At 47.4% G+C, this 17,317-nt stretch overlaps 1 protein-coding gene across 1 annotated transcript in view; it reads left to right on the forward strand.

Annotated features, from left to right (window-relative positions):
- Positions 1-17,317, forward strand: part of COL23A1 (collagen type XXIII alpha 1 chain) — a gene marked incomplete at its 5' end in the record, with an annotated part of 187,878 nt that overhangs the window by 154,850 nt on the left and 15,711 nt on the right. Inside the window, 6 exon segments of the mRNA XM_080399322.1 lie at positions 7,956-7,982; positions 9,892-9,918; positions 10,606-10,632; positions 15,279-15,350; positions 16,629-16,745; positions 17,196-17,231. Coding sequence (XP_080255448.1) covers positions 7,956-7,982; positions 9,892-9,918; positions 10,606-10,632; positions 15,279-15,350; positions 16,629-16,745; positions 17,196-17,231 — 306 coding nt within the window.

Below are 17,317 nucleotides of genomic sequence, written 5' to 3' on the forward strand. Positions count from 1 at the left end.
TCCATAAAAACACTTTGTTGTTTTGGAAGAAAACTGGTGCAATGTGATACACAGATGAGTGAACTTTTGCTTCTGAAATGATGCTCAGCACCAGATAAGCTGATCTGGCATGCCTGCCCAGGAATCACGGCAGTTTTATGTCAGGAGGAGCGAACAAACCAGCTTTGTTGTGGCATATCCAAGTAACCTTGCTCACAAACCTGAGCAGTGACCCGTGCAGCTCCAGCACAGCATTTGCTTTCCACCCGTTTGAACCAGTCAGTGTTAGATTTGTTTCCAGGCATTTTTTCTTGAGTGTCTTGGAAAAAACATCCAGCAAAATAAGGAGGGAGCTCTGCGAACAGATGGAAGAAGGTGCATCTTGTGGTTAAGGAAGAGGCAGCTACTGCATGGGAAAAGGTCCTGTATATCCACAACGAAACCCCAATATATATATGATTGGCATGACTGGGAAGACAGCTGGGAACCAAAGCGCTTTGGTGAGCCCATGCTGGCAATGCAAAGGAGGGGCTGAACGGTGGGCAGGGCCCGGCGCTGCCCCAAAAATATCCTGAGGGTAGGGTTTAGGAGGGGGGGGTACTGGTTTTTTGTTTTTGTTTCCCAAGGATTTCAGAAGTGCTTGGAAGTGTTTGTGCCCTGTGGAAGGGAGCTGGGCTGTCGTTGCAGAGGCTGGCTCTGCATGGCCGCCAGATGCCCAGCATGGACCAGCCCAGCCTCTGAGGTGGCTGCTCCCTTGCAGAGCCCCGCAGTCTGGTTTGCATTATGGGTGAAGTTTTTAGCAAATTACTGCTCCTTTCTGCTCCGCTTCCATCAAAGAATGGGCAGAGGCCGCCTAGCAGTCTAAGGACAGATTTTTTTTATTTTTGGGGGTTGGGGGTTTTTTGGGTTTTTTTGAATAGAGCACAGATCTGTGTTTCTTTGGTTGGTTTAACACACACTTGGCTCTTATCAGGCTGCTGCTCTGCATCATTTGCCTGACACCTCTGTTGGGGGATTTGTTGCTGTCAGCTTAGGCTGTGGGGTACAGTTCCCCCAAACAAAAGTTACAGAGGAGTCTTTGAGGGTTTGGTGATGCTGAGCCCCAGCAGATGCTGTGGGCAATCCCTGGGGTGCACTCAGGTGGCCTTTTTGGAAGGAAATTTGGGAGAGGGGTGAGAGCTGCCACGGGTGAGGAGCGCTCAGCTCACCCCACTGCCTGGAGCAGCCCCATCAGGATCCCCCTGAAGACTGTGGTTGGATGTTACTTGCAGGGCTGTGTTTTGCAGGGAGGTGGATTTTGGGGAACCCCTAATTGCCCTCCCCTATAATATGAAATAGGGGTTTCTAGCCAAACGAGGAGAACCTGGCTCTGAGCCTATACAGGGTGATGGCAGCAAGTGGGATGGAGGGGGGCAGAGAACAAAACCAGAAGATGGTTTCCATTAAACCCTCAAAAATTCATAGGCAGTGAATCATGCCCCCCAAATTTTGTACACCTAGCTGTCTCCAGACATGGGGTAATGCACATGAATGGGCAGAAGTAGCTGTGCCTGGGTTTCAGAGTCCTCTTGCATCTTCTGCTATGCCATGTGTAGGGTCTGGTCTATCAAGGGAAGTCAAATGAAGATGCTGTGTGACATCTTCTGTTACACAAGTGCCTCCTGCTGTGCTTGATATCTAGAGCTGTCCCAGGTGGAAGTTGCCACTGGTAATAGTAATTTCTCTTGCCTGCTGTTCTCATGGTAAATGTGCCAGTGAAGTCTGACATTTAAAGTAGATTTTGATCCTGGAATACAACTTAGTGGCTAAACAAGTATCTGTGTCTGGCTTATCTTTTACTTCTATGACATCTTAGTGCCTTCTTGGAGAAGACTATAAATCAGCTGATACTTGAGTGCAGAAAGCTGTGGCCTCAGTGGCATGCTGTCAGCGTCTGCTAGGATGCAGGTGCCAGCAAGGCTGATTTGGGGGGTGGCAGCAGCCCTGGAGAAGTTAAGGCAGCCCCTGGGCTACCTGCCACCATGGCCTGGGGGGGGTGGGGGGGAATGGGGACCTGCCTGGCTAGAGGTGCTTGCGTTTGCTAAAAGGTATTAGCTAAACCACAAAGGTTGGATGTATTTCAAGCTTAATTCACGCAAAACTGGGACCTCAGTGCATGTCATATGTGAATAGTTTCCATGTTAAATCTGGCAACAGGGTATTTATCAGGACTTGCTTTGGAGCTCTGCTCTTTTTAGTGGTTTTGAAAATAAGACACACAAAAAAAGGCATTTTATTGATTTACCCAGAAAATAGGCTTAGAAGACATTGTATCCTTTGTTGGGGTAGCCAAGCTAGTTAAGCTTCCCTCTTTTCAAATGTTCTTTGCTTTCATTTTTAAAGAAAGAACACTGATGTGTGGCAATGAGAAGTGTAAAATTTTTTTCCAAATTAAAACAAATCTTAACAAGCATTAAATAAAAAATATATTCTGTGCTTATAGGAAAAATGTAGAAGCTATTTGATTTTTTTAGAAAATGAAGAAATTGTTATCACCTGGTAATGAAAAGATGGTTTTCAGGTTTGCATGCAGTCATGGACCAAAGGGGAATTTGTGTTGGACAATACTGAAATAGCTTTTTTTCAAGCAAAGAGGAACTTTCCTTAAACAGAGAAAATTATTAGCAAAGGATTGTTAATAATCATGTTCATGCTGAAAAATCTTTATTTACTTGTAAGTGCAGGGCTGTTGCCCTGTGCAGCAGTCCCATGCCATTTCAGTGAGACCATCCATACTATATAAAGTTAAACATGAAGCTATCATGATTTTAATGATCTTATACTTAAATATGACAGCTCCTCGTAGAAACATTTCCAACAGTGTGTTGTGCTACAGGCTGGCGTGATTTCAGGGTCTCACACCGGAGACTCCAGAGGTCAGGGCAGATGCAGGTGGAACCTCCCACCAAGGACTTGTCCGGGCTCACAGCCGTTGCAGTTGGTGTGTGTGCAGGATAATTTCTAGTATGACCGATTTCATACATGGAGTCTATCTCTTGACAGATATTTAAATGCTGTTATTTGGAAGGGCAAATGATTATAGTAGCAGAGGTGATACTGGATGGAGTGGAAACTTGCTTTTTTTTATAAGGGCTTCTGGTCCCTCTGCACTGAGGACTTGAGGGAGGAGGTGGTAGCAGTACTGGGGACAAGGATGAGGTGACATCCCAGAGCATGTCTCTTGTACTAGATTAATTCGCAGTAAGCACCAGCAGTTCTCAGCTGCTATTTGGAGGACTCCCATTTCATTTATCAGTCCCTCTTCTCTCCTTTTCCTTCAGCTGGGAAGCTCAGAGGAGCCACAGCAACCTGGCTGCCTTTCTCCACTTTCCTTGTGACGGGTCTGGCAGGGTGTGCTTGGCCACAGCTTTTGCCCAGAGCTTGCTTCTCATACAAAAATGTGCTGAGGAACCGCATCACCAGCAGACACTGTCCTGCTTGTGAAGTTTTACAGTGTAGCCTATAGGAATGGCTGGTCCCTGCTCCCTGGCTGCGCTACAGACCATGCTGCCTAATGACCCAGGGCCCTTTGCAGGGATACTAAAATATTGTTTTGCCCTTTTGTTCTGACACTTTCCTCCTCAAATGTAAGATTTTACCATTTTTTGAAACCACAGAGACAGAGATTGAAGGCAGCCCTTTGAATTTGTTAAAATTTGACTGCAGGGTTCCTTCCGACCCCTGTGCTAATTTTTAGCAGAGCAGGAAACCTTAAAAATAACCATGAGAGAAGATTTCCCAGCTCAGAAAGATTGTCCTTTTAATAATCTCTGGCTTCGTTTTCACTAGATATTTTACCCCCTTAAAATTCCTGTAACGCTGCTAGAGCAAGTACATCCCTGCCAGCAGCAATAATGGCACCAGAGGAGGAAGGCAGAGGGCCAGTTAGCCAGGCTGGCACCTGGGCTTGCTCTGAGCAGGGGTGAGGGATGCATGGGGGAAACGCTTATTATTTATTGGAAGAGTTTTTTCATGTGAATCAGAGCTTGCAAGCTCCACGTCTTCCCTTTCTGGCAAACTTAAAACTGTGTTCCCAAGCCTTCAGCTGATCTCAGCATTGAGTTAACCTAGATTTTGCCATCATTTCAACATTTTGGTGCTATATCTCAAGACTCCTGAGCTGCTACTGTGCAACTGACAAACAGAAATACTATAATTTGTTTTAATACCTATCTCAGTGTAGCTCCTTCCTCTGAAGTTGAAATGTTGCATGGCCAAACCAAGGCATGCAGCAAAAGTGCATGATGTAGTAACAAGGTTTGCTCAAGGTCGTACCTGACCTGTGTCTGCATTCTCTGCCTCGTTGTATAGATATATATCATAAAATAATGTATACCATAAAGTATTTATCATTATATAAATACTGTCCTCACCCAGGCGATGGCAGTGGGGATGCACTGTGGTTTGGGTCACTGTGCCGGCAGGAACACCATGTGCCTACAGTACTGTTTGGGAGGGGTAAAAAAACCCCAAGGTGAGTAATTGCAATTACCACTCACCCCTGCTCCGTGTCAGCAGCTCTCCCCGCTAACCCAGCTCCTCCTGCCCTGGCAGCCAGAGGCCTCCAGCCAGATGTTGCGGATATATTTTCTTTATCAAACTGACAGCAACGTTTCCTCTTTTCTCTTCAAACGTGGAGGATGCCCCACAGAGCTGTGTTGGCCCCATGCCAGACGCAGGCGGTCCTTGCTGGTGCGTGGTCAGAAAGAGATCTGAGTTGGTTATCAGCTAGGGGTGGGCTCTGACAGCCACCAGACGGCGGCATCTGGGACCACATCGGTGTCTTCTTCCTCAAAGCACCCAGGATCAATGGATTTTTGTTGCACTTGGCCAGTGCAGTGGTGGTTTTGGTCAGAATCATGTTTCAAGGGAAGTTGGTTGAATTTTCTCTCTACCTTGTCTTAAAGCATCAGCTTTGTCCTAGACAGAAGGTTCATCCCCTCTCACTGTAGTGAGTATTTAATTATGTAAAGTGTGATCACTGTGTGTGTGATTTGGAGCAGAAGGCTTGTAACTGAGAGAGGGCAAAGGAATGAGTGAAATTTATTTCTGGCCAAAAAGCACAGCGTGAAGTCACTGCGACGCTTTCTCTTACTTGGGCCCTGTAATGGGGTGTCCGGAAAACTCACCTTTTTCCTATGCTGTGCTGGTTAAGTGGAAATTATTTTTGTTCTTCCAAAATGAAACTTCTATAAGTGTGACTTTTTTGACTGGGGGAATAAGGGGTTACTTCTTGTTTTCCTGTTCCTTAGTTATCAAATGAACTAAGGATTGCTTCATCTTTAATTAAAATGACATGGAGCATAATTCAAATGAAAGACAATAATGATCTCAATACATGGGTGCTCCTGAAAGTTGCAGGCCATCAAGTAAGCCAGCCCAGATTTCAGATGCTCCCTCCTACTTTACACATGCAATTTTCTGGCTGCTCTCAGAAACCTGCCTTTGCTCGCGCAGACGTTTGGCTGGGCAGGTAGAGCAGAGTCAATTAAATCTCCAGCCCAGACTAACAAAACATTTAAAAGTCTGAGTTAGTCATGTCCATCCAGCAGCACAGCTGGCCGAGAGCCCTGTTGAAAGCCCAATGGATATTGTTTCTCTCAAGCATTAAATGCTTTCCCTCAAACAAACATCCCCTGAATAGGCTATTGTTTCTCCTTCTGGATGTCCCTTTATGGACTGATACAAGAATAGCTAAAAGCTGATGAATTGGTATTGTAAATTTAAAAAAAAAAAAAATAAAATCTGGGACTCCTACTCCTTTGAGAAGTTGCATTTGCTGCAAGTTCTCTGCACAGGTCCCATGTCCTGTCCTCTGGAGGTCAGAGAGCTGCAGCGGGACCTTCAGGTGGGTCACCTCAAACAATCATAGTTTCAGGAAAAGAAACTTCGTGGACCCGATGCATTTCCCAGGTGTTATAATGTAAGGCATTGAGGTGAGATAAAGTATGGAGGGGGTGTTGGGGGAAGTAGTAGTCATTTGGTGTGATCTGCAAGCCTCTGCATTAACAGATGCGACTGCATTTGTGTTTATTTTTCATTACCGCTATGTAGCAGCTGCATACTGCTAGGTCCTTATAAGAAACTATACATCATGTGAACAGTATAACTTACATTTAGTCACTTCAGAAATCTCGTGTGTGTGAAGAAATCACCATTTATTTTCAGGTGAAAGTCTCTTGTACAGGTCCCCCAGTCCTTATAACACAGGTACTGATGCCCCACCCAGGATTCAGCACCTGGATTTCCCTCTTTTTCCTAACAGAGCTGTGTGTGTCCTAGGGTTTCATGTTCCAGCAGGCTGATTTATTCCTTGTCGACGGCCAAAGCTGTGAGCTGGAAGAGTGCTATTTTTAATGCAGCCATTGGGCTTATCTTATGCATCTTTCTCTCTTTTGCTCAATTTCACCATCACAGGTTGAAGCTAAATTTTAAAAAGTTCACTCTAATCAGTTCCCTAAGAAATACAGAAAACTTTGATGCTTTCTTGTTGCGTTATACCCTAGTCCAAGCCTCGTTTGCTTTGGTAGGTCCTCCCAGTTTGCAGGGCTGTAATGCAAGGAGACGTTTCAGCCCAGCACGGCTGCAGAGGGACCCAGGAGGATGCACGTGCGCCCCGCAGGGCAGATGTAGGAGGGGAGCGGGTGCTGATCCCAAGGTACCGTTTTGGAAGCGTAGCCCTTGGGTTTGCAGCAGGCAGTGACGAGAGGTTGGGTTTGAGGGCGCGGGAGCAGCCAGCCACGCTGCAGCGCTGGGTCAGGCTTTGCTGCAGGCATGCAGTGCCCGCCGTTTGGCACAGCCCATGGCTCCCTCCAGAGCAGATCCTCGCCCAGCGAAGCACGTGGGCACATGTTGGAAATCTGGGGGTGGAAGCGGGTGTCTGAGAGCTTTGCTGACTCGCAACTGTTGTGCCATGTCTCTTCAGGAATGGTTTGCAGGGCTGAGCTTTCTTTGGATTTAAATGAGGGAAGGTTTTAAGTTCTCGGGCAGCAGTTCATGGATTGGTGGAAAGGCAGTTCTGGGATTTACCTCAACTGTTGCGTGCTTCTCTTCATCCCCGAGTGCCTGTGTGCCAGCTCGGGCTGAGAGCAGGGGTAGCTTTGCCTTTGTCTGGGGGCCTTAGAACACCTGTGCTTCCTCTCCCTGCATGCACCTCTTCTCCAAAGCAAGGTTTCCTATGGCCCAAGGTATTCAGTGGGTTTATGTTATTTAAGGGCTTACATGCCAGAAATGGTGGGGGGAAAGCCATTTTTCCTGTTGGTTTAACATGCGCTCCTGCAGCATCCCTAGACAGGGGAGACCTGGGGTAGAACTGGGGTAACCGAGTGCTTGGTCCTGCAGATACAAGTGCGCTTCCAGCTTTATATCACCGCAGATGAGCAGTACTTGGGTATCAGCCCACGGGGCAGGTGCACCCTTCCTTCCTCCACAGCAAGACACACCTCCCCATCAATGAGATTTACCGTTACAGACTGAGAGTGATGGGTGATCCCCACATCTTGGGTAAAATGGTAGAGTTTCAGCAAGTCCTTTTGCAGAAACAAATGGTTCAGATCTGAGGTTGATCACTGGGATCTGCTCAGTTTAATCAAACCAGACCTGTATTACTGCTGCTCTTTTAGTCTTTAAAAACCTCAGGGAGTCCCGAGTGCTGTGCCAGGGCAGTGTCACCATATCCCTGTCACTAATCCTGTCGCTTCCTTTCATGCTCCTTCTTACTCTGCACATTGTTCGACATCTCTTACTGTACTTCTGTGAAACCTTCCTGCTGGATTGCATGGATGAAGGATTAGGTATATAAGTAACATAGCCAAAGATTGTACTATATGTAAGTAGAGCCTCTTTTCAGAGCATGACTGATACTGCTGTTTGCATTGGTAATTTTTTTAAATTGTTATTTCTTTTTTAATAATACTGAGTTTTCCTTCCTTTTTCAGGGGCCTCTTGGTCTGGATGGCAAACCAGTAAGTAGCACAGTGTGCCAAATGTGACATGTCTTTATTCAGACAGCTCTGCAATAGATAGGCAGAGTCTCAACTATTACTTGTTTATTACTACCTACAGAACTGTTTAGGAGACAAAACTGTATTTAGGAAAATAATTCTGTGGTCCGTAACACATTCAGGTTTAAATTCTGAGCCAGGGCTGGCTGGCACAGCTAGAGGTGAGCTTTTCTTTTCCTCTCAGCTCAGCTGCTTCTCCCTCTCCTGCACCAGCTCAGCTAGCTGAGACTGCTGGTAGGCAGCAGGCCAAATTTGGGAAATACACTCTAGCAGCACCATGGAAGAACCGAAGTCAGTAATCTTGGTTTTGTGCTCCTGGCACTACAAAGTGGTGTCATAAAAATAATTGTTCCCAAACTGGGCTTGTTTGCCTCTGAAGGAGCCCATGTGTGGGAAGTGCTTGAGAGTGCCCGGTGTCCATGCAACACTTTGTGGAAAGCCTGGACTTCATTTTATGAGCTGTTTTCTTGACAATATTTTTTTCTTAGAAACTCCTTGGATACTCAGACGCCCTACTCTTATTTATTTTACAGAAAGACGCACTTTTTTTAATGTTAGCTGCTCACGAGCCAGCTCTGATTCCTTCGGCTGGATGGTTGCTGCAGGAGGTCGCAGCTCTGTATTTTGTGTCCAAATCCCACTCTGTTCCACCGTGTTCACTAGAGGGCACCATGTGAAATCTTTTCAAGCTCTGGTCCTAAACCAACTGTGATTTTCAAAGTGGGCAGAAGTCAGTCAGTCTTTGCAACCAAAAAGTTACTCCCAGATACTTATTTCTAGCCAGTTAGGGAGTGTGTTGTTGTAGCTGTACATTGCTGTGGTTGGTTTTTATCCTACCCCTAAAAACAACAAATGTGAATGAAAAGAAATGTAGAAATAAAGCATTAGAAAAGAAAAAAGGAAGGCCAGTTCACAGCGCTGCGCTCAGGGCTTGGCTTTGAATTAGCAAAACCCCACGATGGAAGCGCAGTGCAAACCCCAGCGGCACACTCCTGCGCCTGCTGCCCTTGGCAGGCACGGGGATGCAAATAGCTGCGAGTTGTGGGCATGCACCAGGCAGGAGCAAGACCTCTGAGTGAGATGCAGGGAGAACCTCAACAAAAAAGCAAACTTATCAAACAGCCAAACTCAAACCAGACTGTTCATGATGTCTTCCATGAGAGTAAGGGGCTGGCGGCCTTGCTTAGAACCAAATTAACAGCAGGAGGGATGCTGTGCAGGGATGCAGATGCTGCCACTGCTGGCCTCTCTGTTGACCTTCCCCCACTGCATCCCGCTGGGTCCTGCTTTGGCAAACACTGTGAACTGGGCTGAACCCCAAGATGCAGTATTTTGCTGTGCTGGAAGGAGGATGCAGAGCAGGCTCATCGAAGTGTTGCTCAGCAGCTTGTCTTTGGGGCTGCAGCCTGACTCTGCCTGCCTGTCTCTGCCTATCTTACAGAAAGCTGCTTAGAAGGAGGATGACTTATGTCTTCAGCAAATAGGCCAAAGAAAGCAGCTCATCCTCCTTGTTTATTTCAAACAGATGTATAATTGTTGTAATGATATGCTGAGCATGTGTTTTTCTAGAAGTTGATTTAATACTTCAAGAAATCTCTTGCATCTATTTAGAGTCATGTGTTTGCAAGCGGCTGTCGTGCTGCCTGCCCTGCCCCAGTCCTCCTCCGGTCCTCTGTCCCGGCAAAAGCAGGCAGGACCTCGCTGGTGCTTTTTGGTGGTATGCTGCCCATGTGAAGCAGTTTATAACTTAAAATAATAGCAAATGTGGTTCAGATTTGTGAATTGAAGAATGCAATCTTCTTGGTTTTGATGTTGTGTGCATTGATGATTCTGCTGTTTCTTAACTCGGATCCTTCCTATGTATTTCCAGGGACCTCCGGGACCAAAAGGGGAAAAGGTAAAGACTGACATTAACATGTGGCTTTCGGGGAAGCAGCTGTATATCCTCCTTCTGCTGTAGTTCTTTCAGCTCAGGTTACCCCAGTACACCAGCATGACATTAACCACTGGTTTTGTTGGGAGGTGAAGCTGTGACAGCAGGTTCTCAGGTTGCTCTTGGAAAAGCCCCAGGAAGTGGGGGAGGGCAGGAAGAATTTGCAAACACATAGGAGGAGTAAGTATGGCCTTAAAGCTCATCTATGCCATAGGATTCCTGGTAACCCCTTAGGGGTTAGGAGAGTGGCATACAACTCTTCTTGCTTTCCTCAGAGAGCAAGGCTGTGGGCTCCATCGCTCTGGGTTTGCATGAATCCTTCCATGAAATTAGAGCAGCCAAAGGTCATTACTGAAAGTGGAGTTGATCTGTGCATGTGTAGGACATAAGCAGTTGCTAGGGAGCCTTAGAGTTGGAAAACATTCCGTTATTTCTGATTTATTATCTGTTTCATCGCCTGCCAGGGCAGAATCATTCCCTATTGTGTTGTCTCAAGCCCTTCTCCTCCCTGGTTTTGAATACGTTAAGCAACAGGACCCTTGCCACTTCCCTTATGTGCTCTTCCCGTGTCCAACTGACCCTGTGCTCAGTCCTTCGTGGTTGAAATTTGAACGCTAATAGCTGACCCTTGCTGTTTTGCCTGATGTGCAGGGTGAAGCAGGGGACATCGGCCCGAGGGTAAGTACTGATGCGGCATGTTGATTTATTCTAAAATGTGGTTGGGTTTGGTCACTGCACAAAACAGGCTTCATGCAGCTTTGTCACTGCAAACTTGAGGTATGGGAACCATTCTGGAAATGTTTAATTTTGCCATCGGAGCTCTTAGTGGTGGTGGTTTTCCTAACTTTGACCGTGGGGAAAGCATGAGTTGAAGACCTTCAGGTACCTCAGGAAGTATTTCACTTCTACTATCTTATCCTAATCAGCTTCCCTTTTCCAGTGTCAGAGACAGACTCGTGTTTCTCTTGAAGCTGTGCACCTTATTTATTGGCATCGGAGCACCAGTACGGAGTGGTGAGACCTGGTGTCCCAAGGAAGGGCCCTGCACAGTGTTGTGCAGGATAGAAAGTTCCTCCTCTCTTGCTGAGCTGCCTGCCTGGGAGCGTGTCGGCATGCAGACAGTATCTGACTGCCTTTAAAACAAAGGGTTTAAGGTAACTGTAGGATGAGGGAAAATTGTTCTGGCTATAACGTACGGAAATCAGTGTAATTAATGAGTTATGTGGAAATACCTTTTGTGGGGCTGCATGAAGCTGAGATTTACTGCAGTGCATCAGGACGGGTCCCCACGGGGCACGAGGGGGACATGGCTGTCCCGTGGTCCCCACTGCGGTGCTGGTGATGGCAGCAGTAGCACCAAGTCTCCCATGTTGGGGATGAGACCGGAGGGCTTGCCACAAGGTGCGTGGTACTTCCAAGGTAGGCTCCGTGGCAGTAAGGGAGGTGCAGCTGGCTGTGGGTCACGGGCACCTGCTGGAAGCCCCATGGCGGGGAGGTGCTGGGCTGCTGGCGTACAGGCCCCATGCAGAGGCTGGATTCAGAGCTGGCATCCAGGAGTCAGCTGGTAGGTTTAGATGCAGTTGCTGGAAACGTAGCCAGGACCTTGGTGGTTAACATGGGGCAGAGATGCCTCAGAGTCATTTTTCTTTTTTCCCTTAGAGGCCGTTAAGTCACTTTTTGAAGTTGGCATCATTTTCTGAAGCAGCTCCCAACTGCCTTGGGTGTATTTGGAAATGTCACCCTTGGCCTCTGAGAGCCCCTAAGCCTGATAGATTTATGCCCCACGTGGCGAAGGAGGGGCTCAGCGTAAGGTCTCAACCTTGTCGAAGTGCCCACCCATGTACTCGGAGAAGGCTTTAAGAGGTGATTCAGCGGCACATGGGAGTGAGTTTTCACTCCTTGGCTGGGGCTGTGGGTGGCTCTGGGGCTGGTGACTCAGGCAGTGCCAGGGGAGACGCTGCTCAGGCTCTGGAGCCCCTGTGGTCCGTGCAGCTGGATAATGCAGGAACCCACCTCCTGCTGCGGCTCCCGTTTGTGCTGCAGGAGATGCTCTGGGGACAGGTGGGTGCCAGCTCCCAAGGTAACACTGTCCTATGTTTTAATCTACTGATAAAAATATGTGCTCTTTTCTTTTTTCTCCTAATCTGCATTTGTCCATCTTTCGCTTTACTTTTAGATTTATTTATATCTTTTTGCCCAAGAGTAAGAAAAAGGCTCAGGGGCGATTTGGGAGGAAAGGGGGAGAAACAAGCCTGGCAGAGCCATGCACAAGTAGGTCTAAAACAGGTGCTTGTCTTTGAAAATAGCTTCTTTCATATCTCCAGACACTCGGGTTGTGGATCGGATACAAAACTTCTTAATACCATCTGGCCCAGATTATTTTTTATTTCTTAATTTAATCTATCTTCTTCCTCAAGTTTCAGTAGTGGCTTTGTTTAGCTGATTTTGAAAGTTGTGTCACAGCAAGTCATTGCATAAAAGGGAGGATAAATAGCTAGGAATATATCCAGTGCCCCCTCCCTCACCAACGTGCAAGTCTGTGGGCAGTGGAGCGGGGATAGCGTGTCGGTGAACACACACATATTGTCATTAGGAATGATGGATTAAAAGACGATAATGCTTGGGGCGGCTTTGGAGGGGGTGTCTTCAGTGGCAGTGAGATGAAGGCAGTTAAGGATTAGCTACTGAATATGTTAGAGTCTCTGCTGCTTCTCTTTCTGTCTCAACACCTGCCACCGGCATGTGACAATAACCAAAGGAGGTTATTGCACGTGTGAGTGTGCCTAACGGCAGATGTTGGAGGGCAATTTTGGAGAGCTGAGGATGGAGCACGCCGGGTTGTCATGGGCACTGAACACTGGTTCTTGCAAACAGCATCAGGGAGGTATCAGGCTCTGCAGAGGGAAGAGGGAGTCGTAGCAGGGTGCTGCCAAGGCTGGGACTGCTGTGGCCTGATATTTATGCTTGTACTCCTTCAACATCAAATATATTCCTGTGCCTCTGAAAAGGACTGTGTTTATAAGCCAGCCTGGCGCCCTGAGCTGGCACTGGGATGACCGCTCTGTGCTTATTACCTTAGCTTGCGTGATCTTGTTTCTTACTGACAGTCCAGATGTTTAGACAAATGATGGGATTGATGAATCTTTGCACACCTGGGCTAGCGGATGCACAGCACCTGTGGCAGCAGCACCAGGTTTGCTCTTGAGAGGGAGAAAAGGGTCTTCACCTTGCAAGAGGAATGGTCATATCCCATGGCCCATGCAGCAGGCACCTGCTCGATGGCCAGCACCGATGGAGATGGTACTGGTAACGTCGGCACCTGTACCCTGAGATGCTGCAGGAGTAAACGCTGACGTGGCTGAACTGGCTGCATAGAGACAGGCTGGAGTTCAGGCTGCAGATGGAAAAGTAGCTTTTTCTCTCTTACTTTCTGCAAAAATGTAAGTGCTTGCCAAGCTCACGTTGCAGATTAAAAGGTCAGTGCAGGAAGCGTCCTGCAGAGCTCACAGTGACAGTCAACAGAGATGCCTATGGATACTTCTTTTTTTAATTTATTTATTTGCTTATTTTGGAACTATATGTTGAAATGGCTAAATTGAGTGCTCTAAAGCTGGAAATTGCCAGTATTCAAGGTTTCTGTGCTCTAAGATTCCACTGCTACATGGGGTCAGACCCAATGGCCAGTTACCCCAGTGCCCCACGACAAGATGGTTGGAAGGGTGTAAACATGGAGTAGGAACATCACACTTAACTGCTTTCCTGGAGCCTGGTGATCTATGGCCCAGATGTTTCTTGGGCCAGAGATGGTGTCCCTATATTTAATAGCCCCCAGGGCTGTTCACGTTCCACAGGCATCATGTAACAAGGATTGTTTAAAATTAAATGCGTGATGGCTGGACTTGGTGGGTTACGGTGTGTTTGGCCTCGGAGCAAATGTGAATTGTTATTTCACATTAAAACAGATAGGACTGGGCTTGGAAGGTGTTTATTTGGATGATGCTCAGCAGCCTGAGGGGTAAGCAAAAACTTTCAGTTCCTGTCTTGCTCCTTGGGCTTTTCTGAAAATCTCACTTAATGCTCTTGTGTAGCTTCATGCACACAAGAAGACATAAAACTGGGTCCTTTGCATCTACCACAAAACGTTTTGCTCTTAGTAGAGCTGCCTTGCTGGTTTCTGTAGTATCTGGAGGGCCCGGACAAGCACAAGGGCTCTGTGTCCCCATTCATTTCTGTGTGGTATCATCTTGGATTTTCTAAACCTCAGGATTTCAATGTTGTTCCTTCCTGAAATCGCTGTATTTAAGTGAGGGCTGAGGTAAGTTCTGTCTCTACAGCTTGAAAAAAATCCTTGGGGGGGGGGGGGGGGGGGGGGGGGGAGAGTGTGGTGTGTGTGTATTTTCCAGGCTTGATTAGTTTTTTCTATCTCACTTTGCTTTTCCCCACCTTTTCTGAGAGGACTGTGTTAAAAAATCTGTGCTCGGTGTACCTGTGCACACCTGCTGCTAAGCCTGTCCTGGGAGGCTGGGCAGGAGGTGGGCTGCCTGTGCAGTATTTTCCCCCAGATCAGGTTATCTGTTATTTGTGTGGAAGGCTTAAAGCTCCCTGGGCAATTTGGACAAGAGGTTTGTTCCTTAGAAACCTTCCAAAAATCCTCATGGAAGATGTGCTGTGTGTTCCTGCAGGGCTCCTCATGGCTTTGCTCCATCCCTTTGGTCCTCCTATGGATGCGTGCAGGGATGGGCAGGGGAAAAGGAGACGCAAGCAGTGTCCTGAGAAAGGAAATGTCTTACTGCTTCACCCTAGATGGAGAAGTGGGAAGGCTAAAAGACAATAGCAATGACTACTGACATGGTCTGAATACATTGTTTTTGCATCATATAAATCGGAGAGATTTATCTGCATTTTGCAGGCTGGGGAATACATCAGTATTCATTTTAGCCTCTGAAAAAAATTATAATATTTGGTCTCGGGAGAAATGCTGGGATATATCCCCTGTGGGGTTTACTGGAATAATGCTCTTTATTCTGCAGAAAGCCCTGCAGTAGGGGAATCCTCTGTACCCTGGCTGCTTTGAATGTCCTATTGTGCAGTAAACTAATGAAAAGATACTTGGTTCCCTCTGGTTACTGCTTAACAAGCTCCAGTGTATCCAGAACGTTCAAACAACCGCTGTTGGCTACCTAGATTATTTCTTTCTCATGCATCAGTTAATTATCAAAGAAAAATTGTTATATGTTGTTACAGCCTTTAAAACTCCTCTTCTGCTGTGCTTTAATCTTAAATTCTTGCTCTTTCCTCTTCTGCCTCCCCCTTTACCCGATTAGATGGTTTTCCCCCGCCTCAATCATGGATTTCTGGCTAACGATCAGCTTGTCTTTAGCCGGCGAGTGCTCAAGGTAGACTTAGCAAATCTGCAGCCTCTGGTTTGCTGTGATTCTTTGAGTTGCTTTTGTTTCTTCTTTCTGGCTGATAGTGCACCATTGCTATTTTAAATTGCTGCTACTGTGGCTACGTTCCAGGTTGCTTGTTGGAAACGCGCTTGAGTGAAACCCCGTTGGAATTTAAGGGGAGTTTTGTCATAGTAAAGAGACCTAAAAGTGACGGGGTTTAGCACTTGGTCCTTTTGTGGGAGTTGGGAATCAAGCAGCAAAGTCTTATAAAACCTGATATGAACAGTACTGGTATTGTAAAATAAAATGCATTAAAACTAGGGTTGTCTCTACTCTAAATTCGTACTCTAAACGTGATGTTTTAATTAGGCAAAATTCAGTGGGAGACTCTTGACATAATTGGTTGCAGTGTTCAGCATTTGCATAATTTTAAAAAGAATCCTACTGCAAGTGATTTAGGAGCACAGATCTTGTTGAAAGGCCATGGGATTTGTGCTGCTAAGTCACTTAAGGACTTCTGAAAAATCCCACTTGTCCTTGATTTGAGGGTGGACCACATATTAAATACAACGCTCTTACTGCCTCAGTGGTGACCCTTCCAGATGTTGCTAAAAGATTTATGAGGCGGCCTTTCCACGAGCCTTTCCATTGTGCAGCCGCATGGATGTGCTCGGCCGTAGCCCTGGGGCTGGGCTGCGGCGGTGGGTCAGGAGCTGATAATGGGGTGGTGGCGCCCCGTGGGGTGCTCCCCTCCGGGGCCACCCACCAAACCCTCGCAGTCACATGGAGGTACAGCTGCTGCTTTTTTCTTTTGCATCCAAGCAATGCAGGGTGCGAGCTATGCTGGATGTTAATCTATGACACTGGCTGTATAGAAAGGATATAACTAAGCGCTACTTTTTGTTTGTGTGGGGGTTTGTTGGTGTGATGCACGCAGCTATGGAAGTGTGTGCATGCTCCATGCCAGCATGTTGTTGGGTCTGGGTTATTTCTGGGCACCATAGAATCGGTAGTTTCCATGTAAGCAGTCGCTGGGCAAGGGTGTAATGAGATACAACCTCGTTGGAAGGCAATGAGCAGAATTCTGGTGAAGGAACCAGACCTAAAGGGTGTGAATCAGCCATGAGCTCACTTCCAACCTTCCCCATTGAATTACATCTCTGTGGGCCAGCAGAGGCCAAGGTGCTGGTGGCCCAGGGATCCAGTGCATGTGTTGCAGGCACCTCGCGGCCACCGCTTGCCAACGCCGCTTCCTCTCACCATGTCTGTGTGAACTTCTTCCAGGGTGATCAAGGTCGAGATGGAGCCACTGGCCCCCCTGGTCCGCCAGGACCCCCAGGTGCTCGGGGGCCTCCTGGTGACACGGGAAAAGATGGCCCAAGAGGACCTCCAGGCCCCCCTGTAAGGACGGGAGATGCACAGCAAGCGCGTGCCAGGCAGTTCCCACCCCAGTGAGGGAGAGGAGGGTGAAGGGTGGTCCCTTCCCGGTGCTGCCACCCCAGCTGCTGGGTCCCCAGCCTGAGCCAGCAGCTGGGCTTGGTAGCTGCTCGTACAGCAAAGCTGTGGGGCATGAGGCCAGGGGAGCAGGAGGGGACCTTCCACCTTCAGCTTTGGAGCAAAGAGCTGGACCTGGACCACATATCTGCAGGTGCTGGTTGTAACTCGGAGAGCCCGGAGGAGATCTCTTCCCCCATCTGTAGCCTTTAGATGACCTGTTGCAAATCTCCAGATCACTGGCAATTTCATAAAAAAACAGGCTAAAACATAATGCTGCTGAACATTCTAATTATTGCTGAGCATTTTGGAGAATGAAGGGTAGTAGTTTCAATGTTGGGCTTCTTATTTTTGCAGGGTTTCAAAGGCGAGCCGGGAGAGGACGGCCTCGTGGTCAGTATTGCCCAGAAGCATCCGTGTGTGTTCATGTCCCTCTCCCCCCTCGCTTTTACATCACCCTTCAGCTCGCTGCAGCAAGC

Source organism: Falco punctatus (assembly GCF_963210335.1).
Source record: "Falco punctatus genome assembly, chromosome: 8".
Taxonomy (NCBI): domain Eukaryota; kingdom Metazoa; phylum Chordata; class Aves; order Falconiformes; family Falconidae; genus Falco; species Falco punctatus.